This window comes from Ostrinia furnacalis, unplaced genomic scaffold (genome assembly GCF_004193835.3).
Source record: "Ostrinia furnacalis isolate ACB-3 unplaced genomic scaffold, ASM419383v2 OfSCF3063, whole genome shotgun sequence".
Taxonomy (NCBI): Eukaryota; Metazoa; Arthropoda; class Insecta; order Lepidoptera; family Crambidae; genus Ostrinia; species Ostrinia furnacalis.
This window is the reverse complement of record NW_021133302.1, coordinates 211,247-232,163: the sequence shown is the minus strand read 5'-3', so window position 1 is coordinate 232,163 and position 20,917 is coordinate 211,247. Positions and strand designations below refer to the sequence as shown.

General features: G+C 36.9%; 4 protein-coding genes across 7 annotated transcripts in view; 1 reads left to right on the top strand and 3 right to left on the bottom strand.

Moving 5' to 3' along the window:
* Positions 1-1,981: 1,981 nt before the first annotated feature.
* Positions 1,982-3,375, bottom strand: LOC114357211 (extradiol ring-cleavage dioxygenase-like). The gene is made up of 2 exons (XM_028310723.1): positions 2,726-3,375; positions 1,982-2,205 (listed from the first exon to the last, which is right to left on the bottom strand). Exons 1-2 carry the CDS (start codon positions 3,338-3,340, stop codon positions 1,999-2,001), a joined length of 822 nt encoding a protein of 273 aa, XP_028166524.1. The 5' UTR covers positions 3,341-3,375; the 3' UTR covers positions 1,982-1,998.
* A 1,710-nt stretch (positions 3,376-5,085) lies between these two features.
* On the bottom strand, positions 5,086-8,229 carry LOC114357205 (armadillo-like helical domain-containing protein 3). Its single transcript, XM_028310717.1, has 6 exons — positions 7,677-8,229; positions 7,435-7,595; positions 6,995-7,162; positions 6,787-6,898; positions 6,489-6,616; positions 5,086-5,114 (listed from the first exon to the last, which is right to left on the bottom strand). The coding sequence occupies exons 1-6, from the start codon at positions 7,943-7,945 to the stop codon at positions 5,086-5,088; spliced, it is 867 nt and encodes a 288-aa protein (XP_028166518.1). The 5' UTR covers positions 7,946-8,229.
* Positions 8,230-10,977: 2,748 nt separating this feature from the next.
* LOC114357212 (smad nuclear-interacting protein 1) lies at positions 10,978-19,399 on the top strand. 4 transcript variants are annotated; one of them, XM_028310724.1, is made up of 12 exons: positions 10,978-11,437; positions 11,524-11,617; positions 12,012-12,149; positions 12,329-12,454; positions 12,573-12,667; positions 12,898-12,976; positions 13,067-13,150; positions 14,958-15,026; positions 16,008-16,184; positions 16,604-16,804; positions 17,165-17,379; positions 18,643-19,399. In XM_028310724.1, the coding sequence occupies exons 1-12, from the start codon at positions 11,059-11,061 to the stop codon at positions 18,891-18,893; spliced, it is 1,908 nt and encodes a 635-aa protein (XP_028166525.1). In that variant the 5' UTR covers positions 10,978-11,058; the 3' UTR covers positions 18,894-19,399. The 4 variants fall into 4 exon arrangements, with proteins under 4 accessions (XP_028166525.1, XP_028166527.1, XP_028166526.1 ...); XM_028310726.1 differs by lacking the exon at positions 12,012-12,149; XM_028310725.1 differs by lacking the exon at positions 12,329-12,454.
* sev (receptor protein-tyrosine kinase sevenless) overlaps positions 19,259-20,917 on the bottom strand; it is a 53,309-nt gene continuing 51,650 nt past the window's right edge. The window contains exon 38 of the mRNA XM_028310729.1: positions 19,259-20,675. Within this exon, the coding sequence (XP_028166530.1) occupies positions 20,290-20,675 (386 nt within the window). The 3' untranslated portion in view covers positions 19,259-20,289. The remainder of the gene's footprint in view (positions 20,676-20,917) is intronic.

Genomic DNA, 20,917 nt, shown 5'->3' with positions numbered 1-20,917 from the left:
GACTTTCAACAAGAGACTGGGAAGAAAGTTAGAAGGGGGATTTAGGGAAAATTTAAGGATTTTGTAGATGAGTGAGGGGGCAGGAGACTTCGTACCAGAAGTTTCAGGTGAAGGGGCATGAGGGGGTTGAAAAGGGGGCTGGAGAGGTAAGGGTGGTGAAGCGACTTCCAAAGGGAGATTGAGAAGAAAGTTAGATGGGGGAAGGTGATGGGAGGGTGGGGTTGCAAAACACAAAACGCAGGGGTTTTACATGCAGGAACTTGTCACTCAATATAAGAAGGTTGAGGCAAGTCATTTATTCCCAAGAAAACCTTGATTTCGAAATTCGGCACTAAAGAAGACTACGTGACACGGTCCATATTCAAAAGAAACCCTCTAAAGTAAACAATCGCGCATCTGTAAATTGCGACTCTCCAAAAACAGCATTTTCAATCCAAGATGGCGGCGCTGCAATATTTTTGGCAACTGTCAAAATTGGAGCACGAAAACCACAGATATGGATTAGAGTAGATACAGCAAGTTGATCGTCAAAGCGTGCCATTCCGATATGTCCAAATGGACATACATGGTCGAGTGATGTTCATGTAATCCGATTACAACAATCGGTTACGATGATTTTACGAGGACAGTAGTACGAACACGGGAGAAAGAAGAAATTATTTACGGATTGAGAATTGTAATTAACAGCACAAGTAACAAATAATTAATTAGAATAAAGTAGCAGTAGAAGAAGTATAAAGTAGCATTGTTTTTAATACATATCCTGCGATGTACTCTTAAGAGTTAAAACCATGGTCCCTGTATGTGGTGCACTCATACCGATCCCAAGGAACCGTACTTACTCATAACAATAAGACACACACTGATGCATGTATTCATGCACTTGACAAATTTATGTTTTGAAACGCTGGTAGGGTAAAAAAAAAACGAGATTTGACGATTTGTAAGAATTAATTTATTTTAAAAAGGTAAATAAAGATGTTTTTGGTTTTGCATTTAACAAATTATCAGTTTTATCGGAATTAATTAATTTTCGAATCGAGTCGCACGATATCATTCGATGACTTTGCAAATGCAGTACGATGATACGATTACTTTTACGTTGCGGCAATCCCTAAAATTCGCTAAAATGACACTAATGACGTTTAAAAAGTGGCACGCTCGGCTTCATACAATTTTTGACACATGCTGCATCTATCCATATCTGTGACGAAAACCCTCAGTGTGATAAATCTCAATCAATCTCTGTGTAAAATAATCTTTAAATAATTTATTAGCAATGAAAATGTCAGGCAAATGGTGTTATAAAGTGTTTTATTCCCAAGAAAACCCGCTCAATCTGAATCGGTTGTAGAAAGCGGATTCGAACACTTTCCTCCCTTTGACCGGGCCACCAGCGCCCGCGACCACCACGAAAGGCATGAGGTGGTCAGCGTGGCTCTCGGGGTGCGCTCGCAAACCACCTGGAGCACTCGCACAGGATACCAGCCCTTCCCTGGACTGCTCGTCGTAATAGTCCTGAATTATGAGACTCAGTGAATCCAGTCCCCATGGAAAAGTTGCAAAGTGTGTTTTAACTCCGAATTCACTACATGGAACGAAGAAACTAACATACAGAAAAACGCCAGAGTGAAGCGATTTCGAAATTCGGCTCTAAAGGTAGCCTTTCGATCTAAGCGTCACAGACGCAGCGTCTTTAGCTTTGGTCTTGTGCCACCAACGCCGCGTCACTAACTCGCTTCGAAAGGCTACCTTAAAGAAAACTACGTGACACTGGTGACACTGTCTATATTGAAAATCGCGCATCTGTAAATTGCGACTCTCCAAAAACAGCATTTTCAATCTAAGATGGCGACGTGGCAATATTTTTGCCAACTGTCAAAATTGGAGCACGAAAAACCTCAGTGTAATAAATCTCAATCAATCTCTCTGTGTAAAACAATCTTTAATGAATAATATTAGCAATGAAATGTCAGGCAAATGGTGTAATAAAGTGTTTTATTCCCAAGAAAACCCGCTCAATCTGAATCGGTTGTAGAAAGCGGATTCGAACACTTTCCTCCCTTTGACCGGGCCGCCAGCACCCGCGACCACCACGAGAGGCATGAGGTGGTCAGCGTGGCTCTCGGGGTGCGCTTGCAGACCACCTGGAGCAGTCTTCCAGGATATTAACCGTTCCCGGGTCTGCTCGTCACCTGTGCAAACCTGGAACAGAAACGATTGATTAAATAAAAGTTAAAGGTCACTTACTGACTCACTCATCACGAAATCTCAGAAACTACAAGTGCTAGGAGTTTCAAATTTTGCATGGGGGCTCCTTTTAAAACGTAGGTGCTCACTAAGATGGGATTGTGCAAAATTCAATCCCTAAGGGGGTAAAACGGGGTCAACGTGTACGAAGTTATGGGCGGCCGCTAGTATTAAATTAACAGTCGCTTTTCATTGGAGAGAAGTCGAATCTTACTTCGAACTCCTCCTATGTTCTGCTGATTAATTTCGTTGCGGGTCCAATGATAGATAACTTTCCCACAGGACAAACTTGACCTTCACTGGTTGGGTTTTTATCGACCACAAAATAAAGACTTCACTTTTCTTATGCTCCGATTGCAACCGTCACAAAGTTTATAAATACTTCTGTAAATATTATTATCTTATCAAATAGGTAGTTACCACAATAATTATACACAATGATGATAAGGATAATATGATGCAAAAAGTAACAAACCTTATTTAGAAAGTCATCGAATTCCTGATTCTCTATTTCCAACTCCTCTGCCGTATCAACTTCTCTAAACCTCTTCATATTATGATAAGATAAACCTGAACCAAAAATGGCGACACCATCTTTACGAAACTGTCCCAATATTTTTCCATATTCGTAATGCTGCTTCGCGTCCTGGTTTTTCAATATAGACACTTGTACTATTGGTATATCAGCCTCAGGACGAACCAGCATCATAGGAACAAAAACTCCGTGGTCCCAACCTCTTTTGTCGTCCAGCCTGCAGTCTATGCCTTCTTTTGACAGCGCGTCAAAAATTTTTCGCGCCAAAACCGGGTCGCCGCGTCCGCCATATTTGTATTTGTACGTCTCAGGCGGGAAGTTGTAGTAGTCAAACAACAAATCTGGGTTTTCTCCGGACGATATTGACACGATATCTTCTTCCCAATGGGCCGTGACTACAATTATTGCTTTCAGTAGGTTTAAATTCACGTAATTTTTTACTTCACGTAAAGATTTTGCGATGTCTAGGTTATTTTTTTGGCCCATAACTGGGTAGGGCCCGCCGCCATGATTTAAAAATACTGAAGGCGCGAGATACGAGGAATCGTTCGCCATTGCCGGCTGTTCACAATTGCTGTATATTTTGATAACTGAGTTATTATCACTATACCTAAATGACTGTTAAACGAGTCAACATTTACACAGCTTAGTGCGGTTCAAAGAACATCGATAATTAATTATTAAGATAAATAAAGTAACGGGGCGATGCAGCGATGCATGTAGTACATACATATTCGTACTTTGTTTTTTTAATTGTATTATTAATAAAGCTTACTTTACTTACTTTACCTATATTGTTGTTATTCGTTTTGGTAAAAAAAAAATGTAGAATAATAAAGATTATTTACAAACATTACTATGAGGTCTCACAGTGCGCGTGGATGCACAGGGTGACACACAAACCAATCTTAGAGCTCTATTCAACGCTGTGCGTTCGATTGCTGCTTCACTTAAGCAAGCATCGTTTGTGAGTACGGGCGTTAGTTTCTCTGCTTGATTTGTGATTGACTGGTAGAGAATGCCACCCATTAAGCTCGCCACTGTATGTCACTTTTAAGTGAAAAAGTTTAAATAAATACCTAAATATCGATATACATATTATTCTCGATATTTCACCATCCCAAGAGTCACGTTGCACTCTGATAAAATATTGTTTTTCCTTTTACAGTTTGTAACCGTCATAATTAGTTGACAGTAATTAAGTAATTAAATATGTAAACAATATTTTAAAGACCATAATGTCCAAAATTCATTAAAATACAGGGTGTTGATTTCAATCCTCGCCGTGGGTGAATATCCCAAACACGTTTTTTACGCGGCGGAGCTGAGAATCGATGGGAGAAATGTAACTAGAGCGATGATTTTTTTTCTGTATATAGTTTATACATCGTTTTACATGATAGCAAAGTCTTCAGGACAATAGGCAGTTATTTTATGTACTAAAAAAATTTTCAAAGACCCAAAATCTAATAGCGGTGGCGCGTCCTAACTCTATTTCTACTCATAAATGGTGTTATTCCTTCTTTCTCGGGGATTCTAGTAATTTAAAAATAGTATAGCCATAAAATACATTAAATAAGACTTCCAAATGATATGAAAGAAATGTGATATTTCATATTTTAAGTGTTTAAAATAGCCTTTCAAAACTGTCCCACGAAAAAAAGCAATTACAGTGGCTCAATTTCGACACTCTCTTACTTCTCCAAAGAAGCTTTGAGAGACGTAGAGTTCTTCTTCCCTGCATCACTCAACTGTGTCCTCCTGATCGGGCTATAAAGACTTGCGACTTGTGGTATTGTTTTTCCAGCAGACCCGTAAATATTTGTATCAGCGGCACAGGAATACAAAATTTTTCAATTTCGCTGGCAAGTGTATGAGTGAAAGCTACTTACTTAGATGCTAAACGATTCTTTAACATGATTAAAGTTTGGTGTTTTGTTGTATCTGCATACAGAAATTATTGATCAGAATTATAGTTTTCTTTATAATTTGAATTTTGTAACAGTTTTTCAATTCCGGTGGCGCAATTTCGGTGGCTCCGGTGGCGAATCTATTGCCGGAATTGGTCTTATTGGCTCTGGAGCATTGTACCTAGGTCTACTAAGGTCTCAGTCATAACTACAATATCGTCAGTGAATCGAAGTTGTGTGATGTACTCGCCGTATCTTGATACTGAGCTCGGTCTAGCTCAGAAGCTTGAAAACCTCTAAGTGCCCTCCCGGGACTAGAGTTGGTTTCTGGGTTTGAGGGTCATGTATGATGTCTTTGTGATGACTCTAGAATAACGGGGCTGTTGGCGGCTAGAGCCAGAAAGTTTTGGATTTGTTCTCTATGGAGGGATTTTGCCGTTATCACCATGCTTAACAGGCTGGTTGGTAGTTCCAGTATGGTAGTATAATACCCGGAAAGATGCTGCAGCCCACCCTCCAGTATTTTGATTCCTTAGTCGGCTATTACGACTCACGTGGGAAGATTTGATGCTTTTTTAGGGTCACAACACAGGCCTGAATATTGTTTTTAATTATAAACATCTTTACTGGATAATAATACTTAATTGATTACAAATAAATAAGTAATTTGAGACAATCATCCGTAACATTCCGAAGTCCGCTGTATAAATAAATTTCGGTGGATTGGTTCTTAATTCCGGTGGCTCAAATACAATTTCGGTGGCTCTTGATAATTTCAAATTGACATATCTCGAGAAGTATTAATAATATTTTGATCTCTACCATATCATTGAATAATACAAGTTATTTACTATTATTTCTGCCACAAAAAAGTTTTGGAAAGTGGAAATTAAAATTCGCCACCGGAATTAGGCAAAAAACGAGTTTATTGATATTCACCCCCATATTTATTTAGGTGATCTATTATGACTTATTAAAGGTATTGTCAAAAAAAAAAAAATACAAACGAAAGTAGAATTTTTTGCCGTGGAATACTGAAGTTCTTTGGTCACGTCTCTAGAAATGAGAACTCGATGGAGAGACTGGTAGTTCAGGGCCAGGTGGAAGGCAGGAGAGCACGCGGTCGATCGCCAACCCGCCGGATAGACGCCATCACAAAGGCCATTGAGTCCACCATGGTCCAGTGTACTCGCGACGCCTCTAACCGTCAGAAATGGAAGCACATCGCCAGGAGAGCTACCCTCGGAGATGACATCACCCCACCATGTAGTTCGTCAGCGCAACCACGACCACTCTGACAAGAGTGCCCGATTAAGAAGATAAGCCTCATAAACAACTCCTTAAATATGGCGAGGATTGAAATCAACACCCTGTATTAGAGGTGGGCGCCGATATATAATTGGCCGGCGGCGGCGCGCCGACTTTTTGACTTCGGCGGCGGCGGCGTCGGCGGCGTGACCTTGTTTGACCTTTATTAATTAGGTATTTTTTTTAATCTGCTTTTTTAGTATGTGTCGTCAAGACTAATCAGGTGATTTGCAGTTGGTTGGGGTTTGACAAGGTAGTGCTACTTGAGCAGTGGTTTACCCTAATAAATCAGCTCTCTTGATCATAGATACTTTGATATTTGGATAGCAGGTTTGGCTGAGATCAGAGGTAGAATTGTGTAAAGCAATCGTAATCATTTGACAGTTCATAACGTACGATAAAGTCAGTTAAACAAAGAGTATGACAGAATAATCGTACGTTATGAATAGGGATGTTTCCTGGGTCAAAAAGCAAGAGTNCATCACTGGCTAGGAATATGCCTCCCACCATGCTGGTTAAAGAGGAGAGCCAGCCTCCGCCGCCGCCGCCTTGCAAGCCGCCGAACGCAGACATCACGAAATCATTCAATGTTGCAGTTATAACTTGGCCATACCTGATAACAATGGAAGAATAAATAAATTAACACTCAGAAATGCATAAAATAATCTAATATTAAGTAATAGTTACATTTGAACTTAATTTGTAAACAGTCCTTTTTTATCTTTTCAACAGTCAAATTAGTTTCTCCTAATATTATAATGAATATTGATAACTGATAATTACCCATTCAAAGCCAGTTCATCATCAAGAATTGATAGTTTTACTACATATGGGTTGGCAGACTCCTGTTTTTTGTAGTTCACCAAAAACATTAACAGAATCACAACATCATAGCCTGAAATTGAAAAAGAATTAAAGATAAGTACAATAATTAAACAAAGCAGTTTTCTCATAGTTAAATAAATAAATAATGAACATTATTTGTGCTCACCATGTTGTTGTCTTTCAGTCGATGTGCAAAGTAATTGGATTAATGGCTCAAATAAGGAATTTTGCATTAAATAATCAACCAAGACATTGTCATCAATGTTGTCAAGCCCAGTGGCTATTATCAGCAATAACTTCAATACCATTGATTTCAAGCTCTCAGGCACATCACCTGGAAAATGCATAAGATTTTTCATTATGAGAATATCTAAATATACACATTTTCACCCTCCTAATAGAAGTTTCAATAACAGAGTTTTGATCATACTTCCCTTTATTGTACTCCCTAAACTTACTATCAAGTTTCTCTACACCTCTCTTTAAATACCACATAATTAGGATAGAATGGGAACCCATACATTCCCTTAGTTTCCACAAATTTATCAAGATAATAATCACTTATGAAATCATTCAAACAGCAACAGAAGCAATACCATTTTATACCTGACAATATAGTACTGCAGTGTTCAAATAACTTCTGCATTTTCATATCAGCATTCTCTGTTCCTATAAGTAGGGTTTTAATGTTTACATTGGAGTCTTGACTTGCCCTTTGGTACATAGTAATGAGGAGTGCACTCAATGTTTGAAGGGCATAAACAAGCCTGCAAAAAATTTAATTGACAAATTATTTATGCAGATAGTCTAGTTTGAAAAGTGTATTCATTAACTAATTGGACATGTACCTTATATGGTGTTCTTGTCCTAGCATTTCTATACACTGTGTGACTAATAAATTAATACTATCTTTCATATTGTTGAGCTGTTCCACTGATAACTTGTGGATTTCAGCTTCAAGTTGAGGGATCTTTGGTTTGAGGAGGAAAAATTCATCCCAGAAAGTGGGGTTATCACTGGTCAGGTCTTCGCCTCTAAAAAACGACTCGTATATCTGTACCACTTTCTCCTTCAAATGTCTCTTTGATCCAGAACCACTACGCTTTCTTGTAGCCATTGTAGATTTCAGTAAAACCTGCGTGCTTCTACGTGCTTCTAAAATGTGTTATTATTTTTACGATCTCAAGATAGATTCCAGGATATCTTCTTTAAAAGTAACTCTCAGAGGATTTTCCTGCTACAAGTTAAGAAATACTTAAATATACAACCAGTTAATAAAACGTAAAACATCTAATTAAAAGCTTGATAGCATTAATTTAATTTAAAAAATAAAATACACAACTTGCGACAAGAAACAATTTTCACTTTTTTGACGCAAGACAAGACGTCGAAGCATGACACGCATGACATTATTTTTTTATATTTTATTTTACGGCTCTGGGTCACTTGACATTGGTAGATAAAAACAAATAAACTTATTGGATATTTATCGATATTTAGATAAAAGCGAATGCACATCCCTAGCAAATGAATGAGTCAGTCTTTTGTTGTTGAATGAATGAATGACTTATAAGCTCAGAGCCCCGATTACGGTAACTTTTATAGCGTCTACAATCCAGACGCGTTTCTGATTCTGCGATACGATTGGTCAAAACAACTGACGTACGCTGTTGAACGACCAATCGTATCGCAGAATCGAGAAGCGTGTCTGGATTGTTGACGTTAAAAAATACCGTAATCGGGGCTCTGTCTTGTCTATGCTCAGCTGTCAGTTTGTCAGTCACTCATTCATTCATAATTCGTTCACCTTCCTTCTTTCTTTCAATGTTCATTTTTCATTTCATTTTAGGGGTGTCCACTTTGAAAAAACATCGATGTTTTTTTCGATTCGATATATCGAAACTGTACATCGATTTCTTTCGATGTATTGGAAGAAAACATCGATGTTTTGTATAAATCGAGTACTTTTTTAAGATTTTTTATAATCCACTAATTTAAGCATTGTATTATTAAAAAAAACCGGCCAAGTGCGAGTCGGACTCGCGCACCGAGGGTTCCGTACCATTGATTTATGAAATTAAAATTATTATTTTTTGTTTAAGTTATTAGTATGAAAGATTACGCGGTAATTAATAAGCGGTTTACGATTTACGAGGTATTAAAAAAAAACTACTTTCTAGATCTCGTTCAAAACAATTTTCGTAGGTAGTTTTTATAGTAATGTACATCATATGTTTATTTTAGATTTTTCATTTTCTTATTTTAGAAGTTAGAGGACTACTGCAACTTTTTTCCACTTTGGAAGCGTCTGTCACGCAAAATATTCGGTTTAGAAAAAAAGTATTTTAGAAACCTCGATATCATTTTTGAAGACCTATCCATAGATAGATACCCCACACGTATGTTTGATGAAAAAAAATTTTTTGCTCTTATAGTTTCGGAAAACAATGGCTGTGACATACGGACGGACAGACGGACGGACGGACGGACAGACAGACAGACAGACATTACGAATCTATAAGGGTTCCGTTTTTTGCCATTTGGCTACGGAACCCTTAAACAGTAAAAGCCATACATGAGAAACAGTAAAAGCCATACATGAGAAAAATCTTGTTACATATTGAAATTCGTCAAAAATTCAAAGTTTATGGAAGAACATTGAATAATATTACAAAATTTATTCATACAAAGTAGATTTTGAAATTTTTCAAAAAAAAACTTCCTAATGTGGTTAAGATTTTTAATTCAATTTTGAAATAAAAGTCACAAAAATATTTATGAAAAAGAGTATAGCAGAAAATATAACGATGCTTGAAGAAGCTTTGTGTGGATAATTTTTGTATTATTCCATTTTCTTCCCTAAACTTTGAATTTTTGACGAATTTCAATATCTAATTACTACATGGTGATGTATCATTGTAAAGAAGAGAAACTAGAGATGTTTTTAAGATCATTGGCAATCTATTATCACCTTAAATTTTTTTTTATCGAATTCTAAGTAGAATTTTTTATCGTGGTTTGTACTTTTGTTAAACTTTGGCGGTTCTTAACTACCTATTCAAAAACAACAGTTTATTTAAACGTTTGCCTTTCAGCCTATTTCTTTGTTGATTGACACAAACTCACCAACCGACACGCGTGGCGCGACATTGACATAACAGTTTTTTTTTATTGTCAGAGACACTACCATGAAGCTAAAGATAAAAATGGAGGGCAGAGTTGGAACAAAAACTTGAGTCAAATACCTACTTATATCTATCTCGCTCTCTGCGGCCCTACCTCTCTTTTTAGTGTGAACTGTAGTATTGCTATCTTCTGATTTAAATCAATTCCTGGGTAATCGGTACCATGTGGCAACATCGGCCCAATCCGGCCCATCATGGCGGTTGTTTACTATTTTGTTTATTAAGCAGTTAATTTCGTTTGAGATTGTTTACAGGAAATAATCATTGTTTTATCACAAGAATTGGTGCAAAATTTTGTAGTGCGTGGTTGCGGTAGTACGTGGTGTCCTGGAAGTGACATAAGATTCCACGCGTAAGTGTTTATTTCGTGATTTCCGACAGTGGATCATTGTTAAACATTTTTCACATTTTTTACAGTAATTTCTTCCTAAAACGTTTTACCAGTAGGTAATTACACTTATCATTTTTAATGATACCTATGTCAAGAAATAAAGATTTTACATTGGTTTCATTGAATTTGAGCAATTTTATATTTTTTGTTTAAATAAACAAATAAATTTCTAAATAGAAAGAGCGAGTCTGCCCACAGAGAGCGAGATAGTGATACTTAGTTTGTGCTTCAAGTAGGTATTCGGAGTGTGGCCTCCATTTTTATCTGTAGCTTCATGGACACTACTCACTGCACTCGTACGCAGTGTTGCCAACATTTTTAAAATACAAGTTGGGTTGTCCGTGTAAGTAAAATTTTAGTGGTCAGACTTGAGTTTTATGAAATTTTAATTGGTTATCATCGATTCGATGTTTTAACACTGAAAACTTAAAAACATCGATACATCGAGTATTTCAATAGCTTTTCAAAACATCGGATCCATTCGATGTATCGCATTGTAAACATCGATGTTTTCAATACATCGATGTATATCGAATATCCCTATTTCATTTCACAGATGAGACAGGGATTTCATTTCTCGATTGCCTTCCGTGCAGACAGGTCAAATATTTTGTTCTTGGTGAAAACGTGTTATTTTGTTAGCGATTCGTGAAAATGAAGTCCAAAAGAAAACATCAGTCGACTTCGGAAGATTCAGAACTATCGGATGGTAGTGAACAATCCAGTAGTTCGTCTGCAAGCGATAGTGAAGAATCCTCTGTATCGGAGCATCGGTACAAGAAAAAAAAGAAGCGTGCTGATTCGTCGGAATCCGATAGCGACTCTGATGATCAAAAGCGTTCGAAGAAACGCAAGCACAAGAAAAAGAAGAAGAAACATGGAAAAAAGAAGAAGCGTGCGAATTCTGTTGAAGTCAGTGATTCAGGCGAAGACGTATCGTCAGTGAGTGAAGGAGAGATTTCTCCGAAGAAAAAGCGCAAACATAAATACAAACACAGCAAACGCGCACGTAGCTCGTCGGGCAGTGATATAGGTTAGCAATTTTACTAAATAGAAATTGTGTGGTATTTTTTTGTTTAGTGGAATGTGAGAATTAATTGGTGTTTTTTGGATTTTTAGAAGAAGTCCGTGTGGAACGACGTTTGCACAGTGTTGTGAAGGAACGTAGAGCACCCTCGGAAGACGGCAGTCAACCTCAACGCACATATTACCAGTAAGTTTTAATCAAATTCACTTTTAGTAATCACTAGTTTTCCAGCAACTGTTTGATCAAAATAACTAGTAGATAACGATATGCACTACCTACTGCATTCATATTAGATTCTTCTGATCACAAATTTTATATTCATGGGAATGAGATGTGATACTAAAATTGTTTGGTCTAGAAGATTTTCTATAGGGTAGGAAAATGGTATTAAATTTTTTCTATTTTAAAACCACAATTTTTAATAAATGAATAAATTTTTCTTGTTAGTCCCATCTTTCAATATCTCAGCTACAACAATAAAATTATGATAAATCTTCACTCTGGTTTATTACCTAGTATATTTAGTATTTATTGCAACTAAAGAGTAGTTCTTATCTATATATTAAATATATTTCTGTAGGAAAGAGTACCGACATTCACAATCGGGTGAAGATTATGAGAGGGAACGTGAAGTGCAGCGCTTCTATCGGGGCTCTAGTAAGGAGCGTAGACTTCATTATGAGGAACAATTCGAGTATGGACGGGAACGCAATGACAGGTTATTTATTACTCTTGCTAAAAATACTCATTCTGTGTTAGCCATCGATGAGATTCAGAGTTGTAGATCCTTTCATCATTATCATGAAACTAACCTGGCCTTGTCAAACTATATTATCATACGGGGGGGGAAATTAGAATATGTCCTTATGGCAATAAGAGTTTTGATATGTTTTGCAGATATGCATCATATCATCAAGAAAAATATGAACATAAGAATAGGGAGAAATATGGCCAAAGCTCACAATACCATGATCAAAATGAAGAATATAATCGAAGGCAACAAGAATTTGAGGGCTATAAAAGGTACATTGTAGTAAAATTTATTTTAGAAAATTTAAAATTTAGTTTCGTATGGCTATTTTAAAACATTTATTTTACATCTTTTTACTTGGTCATTACTAATTGTTTGATGTTTTTTTAGGCCACAAAGATATGAAGATCACCGAAGCCAAGATAACTATCATAGAAAACACAGAGAAGAAAACAACCATCATGCTAGAGGGGAGGACACTAGAGGTTTGTAATTGCATTAAATGTTTCCATTGTGTAAATTTATATTGTTATCAACAGCATACATTATTTATACATTTCTACGTAATGTAGAATTTAATTTAAGAGATAGGACTAATTTAAATTTAAATTAGTCTTATCTCATTACATGCAGCTAACTTTAATTATTTAGAATTTACTTACAGCTATACAAAATGAGAAATTGGTGCGCAATTAATAAAGAATATATTTTTCAGGTTATAATCGGTACAATCAATATGAAGAAAGACTACAAAAGCGACGGGAATATGATGATGGCAGAGAATTTAGAGAAAGGTGCGTGTTTTAAAAACTTGTTACTTCTTTATTTATTTGGGTCAGATCAGTTCATTATTCACTAACAACTTTCTTTGTTGTATTCATTAGACGTGGGCAACCTGATCCGGAACACTACCGACAAAGAGAATATCAAGACAAGAGAGAAAAGTACCAAGAATATTCAGGAGAACGGTGAGTGGACATTAAGTCTTCCATTTATTGTTTATTATTGTATTGCAGTCTGTCTATTTTATTATTGATGTTAATGTCTCACCCAGATAAGTTCATTTTTGAAGTTTACTATTTACGGTTTCCTAATTTATTGGCACAGACTAAGGTATAATAATAAAATTGTCTTTTATATCAACTTTAAATAATGCTAAGGAGTATGTAAAGATAGTGATTATTTGAACAGAGTCGGTTCAAATGAATAATAAGTATTTGTTTTAACTCTGCATGTGTGTGTGATCCTGCAGAAACTGATTGTAAGTTTACCTCGAAGTTAAATGACTGTATTTGTTTTTACAGAATATCTACAGAAAATTATAATGAGTTTGATCAGAATATGCAGCTTTTGCAAAGATATTTCAGTGTTTGCACCTTAGATACTTACTCTAGATGTGTGTGAGAGATTCAGGTGTTAAGATTTATCAGACACTGATTATAATACGGATTTCTTGAGAATTATGTCAGAAGCATCTCGATGACAACTTATTTTTTGTTAGTTTCTATAAACACCTTGATTACGACACATTGATTAAATTTATCTGCCTAAACTTGTACCCATGACGTTATACTCGTACTTTCACATAAGCCTTTTTTATGGTTCTCTAACTACTCATTAATTGGGAGATTCTCCACATAAAAGTGGTTTACTACATTTGCTTATCATGAAGAAAAACGCTTACAGAATAGTTTCATCCCAGAAGGAAGAAGACAAATGATTCATTTGCCATCCTCACGAATGGTGGAATTGATATATTAATCAAATATTGGAAGTTGAGCTACAAGTAAAAACTATAATGAACTCGAAAGTTTCGAACAAAATAAGATATTCAACCAATTATGAAATCAAAATGTATTATGAGAAGCAAGTATTTATGAAAAATTATGGAATTGCTACTGCTTTCTCCGTTGAAACTGCAAACATAAAACAAGATGTTACCACAAAATGTTTTTAAAACAACAACGCAGAACTATTGAAACTTATAGTTGGAAATAGAATGGTGAAACAAGTCCATGAATAGAAATCTCGAAAGAAACTATGAATGGGAATCTGAAATGCCTTTTAGAAGCATTTATTGCCTTGGCAATATGCTACAGATAATCAATCAAGAAATAATGATGTGCAACATCAACACAGATTTGTACAGAAGGTGGCTGAAGAGATAGAGAAAAAACTGAAAGAACATATAGAAGATAAAGGCCATTAGAAGAAAAAATAACCTTCACTCCGTATCATAAACAAATGGTTATTATTACTTGTTATTACTATTATTGCACAAGGTAGTAATAATGTTAACTGAGATATCCACGACTGGATGAATTCTAGTAGGTATAACCTCGTCAGATCAGCATTTAGACCAAAATATGGTAAGTTAACGATTTCCAGGAGTGTCAGAGTAAATTGGTTCTTCATCTTGGAGATGTGTCGATGGATGTTGTTCAATACAAACAATAGTTGATAATATGGGCAGAGGTCGTAACACAGATTTGATACTGTATTAATCAAGTCAATTGCTTCCAAGCTATTATTTTACAAGGTTGCAATGTTAAACAGCTATAAAATGTCTGTGATAAGGCTTCAAAATCCCAAATAAAAGCAGAATGTTTAAACGTTAAACTGAGTTTCTTTTATTTTTAATTGCTTGCGTTTTATGTTCATGAAACATTTATCAGGTTCGGTGGACATTGCAGTGTGTTTCAACCAGCCCGATTTATGCAAAAAGAGGATTGCCCGTTGGATGTTGAATTTAATGTGGTGCTGTTAATGTTGCAGAGCGCGCGAGGAACCGATGCGCCGAGACCGCCCACCACGACCAGAGAAATCTCACCCACCGCAAGAAAGGTATGTATTTTGCATTCAAGCTGGGGTTTTGGAAATATACGTTGAACTTCTAGTAAGGAATAGTTGGCATTGATCCACTTGTTCTCAACGAGTCACAGCACAAAACTAATAACCCTGTTACTCGTTGGGAAAAAAAATCTCATCCAGTCACACCCCTACTCATTAAACCTGTATTTTGTTAAGTTTTAGATTACTCCATTATTTTGATTATTATGTATTTTGTACATTGTTTCTTTATTATGAAAGCTCTTCTATCGTAATATTAAAGGTATTTAACGTTTGTGATCAGTACCAGTGTGAAGAATTTTTTCTCAACGAGTAACAGGGTTATTCGTTTGGGTGAGACTCGTTGGGAACAAGTGCATTTTTCGGATCTATTAAGTTTTGTTTTCCAATTAAGTATTTATACAGGGTGGAAACGATAAGTGATCTCATTCTATTATTTCTAAACTATACAAGGTATTGAAAAACTGGCTACTGATCCTGAAAGTGCTTCACGAGCTCTATCCAACGGTACCAATAATAGGTTACAGAATTAACTGGATCATCCTAAAATTAAATTTTTTCAGCCTCCATACTAAATATGTATGCGAGCCAAACATTATTAGAAGTATTTTTTTTTATTAAATAATAAACACTTCAAATGAACTCGTAAATTGTATTCTTATTTAAAATTATTCTTGGAAAACATTGGTTTAGCCTTTACTTGTTATAATATTATCAAGACATGAGTGCCATGACTGTGGCTGTACTAAATGTATGGAAGCTAGAAACATTGAATTTTAGGATAGATCCAGTTTATTCTGTAACCTATTATTGGTACCGTTTGAAAGAGCTCGTGAAGCACTTTCAGAATCAGTAATCAGTTTTTCGATATCTTGTATAGTTTAGAAATAATCGAGTGAGATCACTTAACGTTTCCACCTTGTATATAGTATTTACGGTTTCCTAAACTATAATAATAAAATTGTCCTTTATCAGGGAGCGTTCCGGGTCTCGTAGCGCCGAGGGCCGCTTCCGGGACAAGCGACGGGAGGGCCGAGAGGAGCGCGCGCCGAGCCAGCGCTCCCGCGACGAGAGGAGAGAGCGCCCGAGAGAGGAGGAACGGGAACGATCCGCGCCGAAACCAGACGCTAAGCAGAAGGAACGCAAATCTAGGTAACTATCGAAACCAATACGCGACTATACCACCTTTTCCATGACAAATTCTGTGTAAATTGTATTTTATTTATCTCTGATATACATAAAATTAAAAAAAACTCGAATCACTGAAGGGCTAGAGTCCCAAAACCAATACAAGATCATTCTCATTTCACATTTCGATCCCTCTACGACAACTTGTGCAGGGCCGTATTTAACCAAGGGGCCCTGGGCATTTAAGGGGGCTCTTTTCCTCTTTTCAATTAAAAAAAGAAGAGAAATTGCAGAACTATAAAACTAAATCCAGAGGTAGGAAAGAGGAACCTGCTCCTTTGTAGCCAAAATCTACCAATAAATACTCCAATCAGTGAAGTTACTAATATTGCGGTAGCAGTGGTTTGAAACCACACAAATGTTAATGACATTGGTAATTACAGGTTTGCTGATAATGAGGACAACAAAGAATACAGTTGGGGCAAGACCGATGCGAAGAAAGAAGGCGACAAAAATTCCGGAGAGAAGGAGAAACCGAACTTCGGTCTTTCTGGCAAACTGACGGCCGACCAGAACACTGTCAACGGTGTGGTCATTAAGTACACTCAGCCTGAAGACGCCAAACAGCCGAAGAGAAGATGGAGGTAAAAGATTTGTTAATGATTTTTAAATTGATTTACTTTCAATGAGTTTTTAATTGCATTTTTATGATCTAAGATAGAGCTAAGATACCTTGCGATAGGATAATAGTGTTTTAATTGACTCTCTTTTAATGACTTTTTATGACCGAAGATATAGCTAAGTTACCTATTTCCTTGATTTGGCATTCCGAAAATGACGATCTTACAGATTAACAAAGAGATAACTGATTTTAAAGATCAACCATCAGTCTTTATCTGATATCAGATTGGATTGAATTGGTGATCATTCAGATAACTAAACGATCCTACGAGGGTCTCTCTTCTGTCTTGTCTCGTGCCTACAACAAATGTTTCTTTCGTCAGGTTCTACCCGTTCAAGGGCGACAAAGCGCTGCCGATCCTGTACATCCACCGGCAGTCGGCGTTCCTGCTGGGCCGCGACAAGAAGGTGGCGGACATCCCGCTGGAGCACCCGTCCGTCAGCAAGCAGCACGCCGCGCTGCAGTACCGCGCCACGCCCTTCACGCGCGCCGACGGCTCGCAGGGCCGCCGCGTGCGCCCCTACATCATCGACCTGGGTACGGCCCTGTTGCACTACTTGTTTTATAGTCTTTTTCACGTAAGATGATCCGTATGACGTTTCGAGTTTGAAAGTTATAGAGATGTCACATAACTAAACCATAGCGATTTATCTATCGATTTTTTTCTAAGAGTTAGTAAAACCTACTTTTAGATAAATATTTTGTATAGGTGTGATTTAACAAAAAACATGTTTTTTTTAATTACAAATATTTTTGTAAAAAAATTTAATTGATAATAATCAAATTCCATGGACTTCGTGTTCAAAAATACGATTCCTAAAAAGTACTGGTTCTATTTCTTTAAATTAAAAACTATTAATTTATTTTCAATACGTTTATTAAAGTCAACAATCGAAAATATAGTTGATTTTTGTGATGTTTTTAATAACTAAGTATTCACTGCAATCGATTAATGAAACTATTTTGTAATCGATTTTGTTATACAACAAATACCCCAGCACTAAATCTATTCCGTTTCACACATTGCATACATTAAATAAAGAATATTTTTACATCGTATTTAATTAAAATATAATCAATAGACTCAGATTTTACTATATATTTCAAGACGAGTAGTTAATTTTTTTTATTATATTGCTAATAAAATACAAATATTTTTTCAAAAATATTCTGCAATATGTAGTATGCGTAATATGGATAACCTTGAAGTGTCATACGGATCATCTTAGGTGAAAAAGACTATAGGCCTCATTTCCACCAAAGCGGAACAGAGGAATAACCAATCAGATTTTATTATTTCCACTTCTCGTCTTCGCTCCGCACAGCTCGTTCCGCGCCGCGCTCCGCCGATGTCAAATTTATTAGAAAAATTTGACGGCCCGACACTTCTTCGCTCCGCTCCGCCTTGGAAACTGGGTGTCACGCCCGTATTCACAAACATTACTATGAGATCTCACAGTGCGCGTGCACGCACAGGGTGATACACGAACCAATCATGGAGCTCTGTTCAACGCTGTGCGTTCAATTTGCTGCTTCACTTAAGCAAGCATCGTTTGTGAATACGGGCGTTAGATTCATACGGGACAAATATTCGACGTCGTTGCTCCTCACCGCATCATCAGCTTAAAATCCTTTTATTTGTGATTTTGTGAATTCCAAGTTTACTGCTAATAATTTCCGTTTGGTTTAAAACTGGCTGAAAGGAGTTGTTGTTTCCGTTTATACTTCTTTGCAAAAAAATCCAAAATTACTTGTAATAATTTCAGGAAATATTTAATTTTTTATGTATCATCTTTCCAGATTCAGCAAACGGCACATTCGTCAACAACAAGAAAATCGAACCTCGCCGCTACGTGGAGTTGCTCGAACGTGACGTGGTCAAGTTTGGCTTCTCCCAGCGTGAATACGTGCTCCTTCACGAGAACAGCAAAGACGACGCCCAGGATGACGATCACCACGACCCACCAGAATTAGGCGCCGCTGTCACGACTACGGAGCAAATAAAGCGGGACAAACGGGTCAAGGAAGAAGTAGCCGAGGACGGCGAGTGACCCGACGGACGGACGCCCCCGTAAGCCCCATATCAGATTTAGTAAGCGCAATACTAGATTTACGGCAACTGTTCAATCCGCGCTAGGATCCCCTCCGCTTTGAGCGATCGCGCTGTAGTGGAATTTTACTAGTTAGTTGTAATTGTGAACTTTATTTAGCTGTTGGGAGATTCAGCGAGACCTGTCTTGTGACTGAACACTGACACTTTGTAGTATTAGTTAATTATAAATTGATCTATTTTTCTTACTGCGATTGTCGATCGATATCTAGGTCTTGGGGTCTTTTTAATTGATCCCAAGTCTTTAGTAACTGCTACTTCCAAAGTGAGAAATTAATACATCCATTTAGTTACGATTATGTATACATACTATAAGTATGGCCTTTATTTTAGTTAAAATGTACCCTAAATAGAATCGAGAAGCATGTTTGTTACTAACACAATTATTATTATGAACGGACATAGATGTGATTTGTGAGCGAGTGTGTACATAAATATTGCTTGCTATATTTAAGTTCAAGTTAAGAAGACATAATAAGTCTGTAAAATTGTCTTCTTTTGGTTCCATTTTACTCAGATACTAAATAAATAAAGTACAGATTCAATATTACTTTTCCTGTAATAAATAGTTTATTAAAATTACTTTGTTTTTCTACCGCAAAACAATTTGCTCATCTGAACTTCAATCTTTATAATCTTATTTATTAATACAATAAATATGTTAAATGAATTTAAACATCTTATTTCTGAGCAAAATAATAGTGAGTGAAAGATATGTACTTATACAATATTACATGTAATTCCTTTGATGTGTTTGTTACACTATGTAACATTTGTGTTTGCTTTTCCTTTATATATCTAATAAGAGTGTTCATCATTTAGCAATAAAAACGTGATGTTACTTATATTCTGCTCTTTTCTTTCTGTTGCCCCAAAATAAAACTTACAAAATATTCGGTGAAAATATTTTTATGTATTATAAATTTATCATAAATGCACTATACTTTTAAACACATACTCATACCAGCAGGCGCGCTAATTTTGCCCCAAACATGCACACTTTATTCCTAAAATTATATACAACTCGACTATTTACAGTTATACAAAAGAAATAAATAATTAAATACATAACCTATACAGACACTTGATCGAAGTTGTGCGTGCCCACTGATGGCTACACTAAAAAATAAATATTTGTGAATTTTTCCAAGTGCTAATTTTTTGAATTTGAAAAACTAACATTGCATCATTAAATATTAAACATGTATTATCCTAGCCCGAAATTGAATCAGGACTACATCAGTCAATAAGGCATGATGGAAAACTAAGTACCGAATCAGTGGGCACGCACACGATCGTCAAACAATGTACAAGAATAAAAAACCTAATATCACAGGTCAAAATGTAGTCTTGAATATGTGGTCCTCGAATTCGGCATCGAATCGTCGCTCCTGCGTCGATCCGGGCCGCGGCGGGTGTCTTAGCGAGACGCACAGTGACGCGCGCTTGGCGATCCCGTTCCGTAGCGGGACGACGGTCGCGGACCTCGTAGTCGAGCGGAGAGAGTGCGTTCGATGCGGCGGCGGTCGTACGAGGCGGTTTGGCGCCACGCCCACAATGCTGTGGCGCGCGAAAGGTGCGTACGCGGTTCGTGGCACCTCGTAGCCGTCGCTGCCGATCGTTCCCGGCGCCGAGTCGCTATCGTACATCAGCTCGAGGTACTTCGGCGTTCGCTCGGGTAATAGCCGCGACGGTTCCATCTGCATTTCGGGTATGTCTTCGTCTGTGGAATATGAATATTATAAAAAATCGATTCGAAATCAAATAATAACTTTTAGCTTTTGTCCGCGACTAGATTTTGATAAATAGTAGCTAAACTATAGTACGTAGGTACGTGCTATTCTGTAAAGGTTTATCAAAATCTGTTCACTTGTTTTCTCGTGAAGGAGTAACGATCTAGATGTTCGTTACCCCTTCATGCATCCTCAAAAATATATTAGTATAGACGTAAGATGATATAACGAA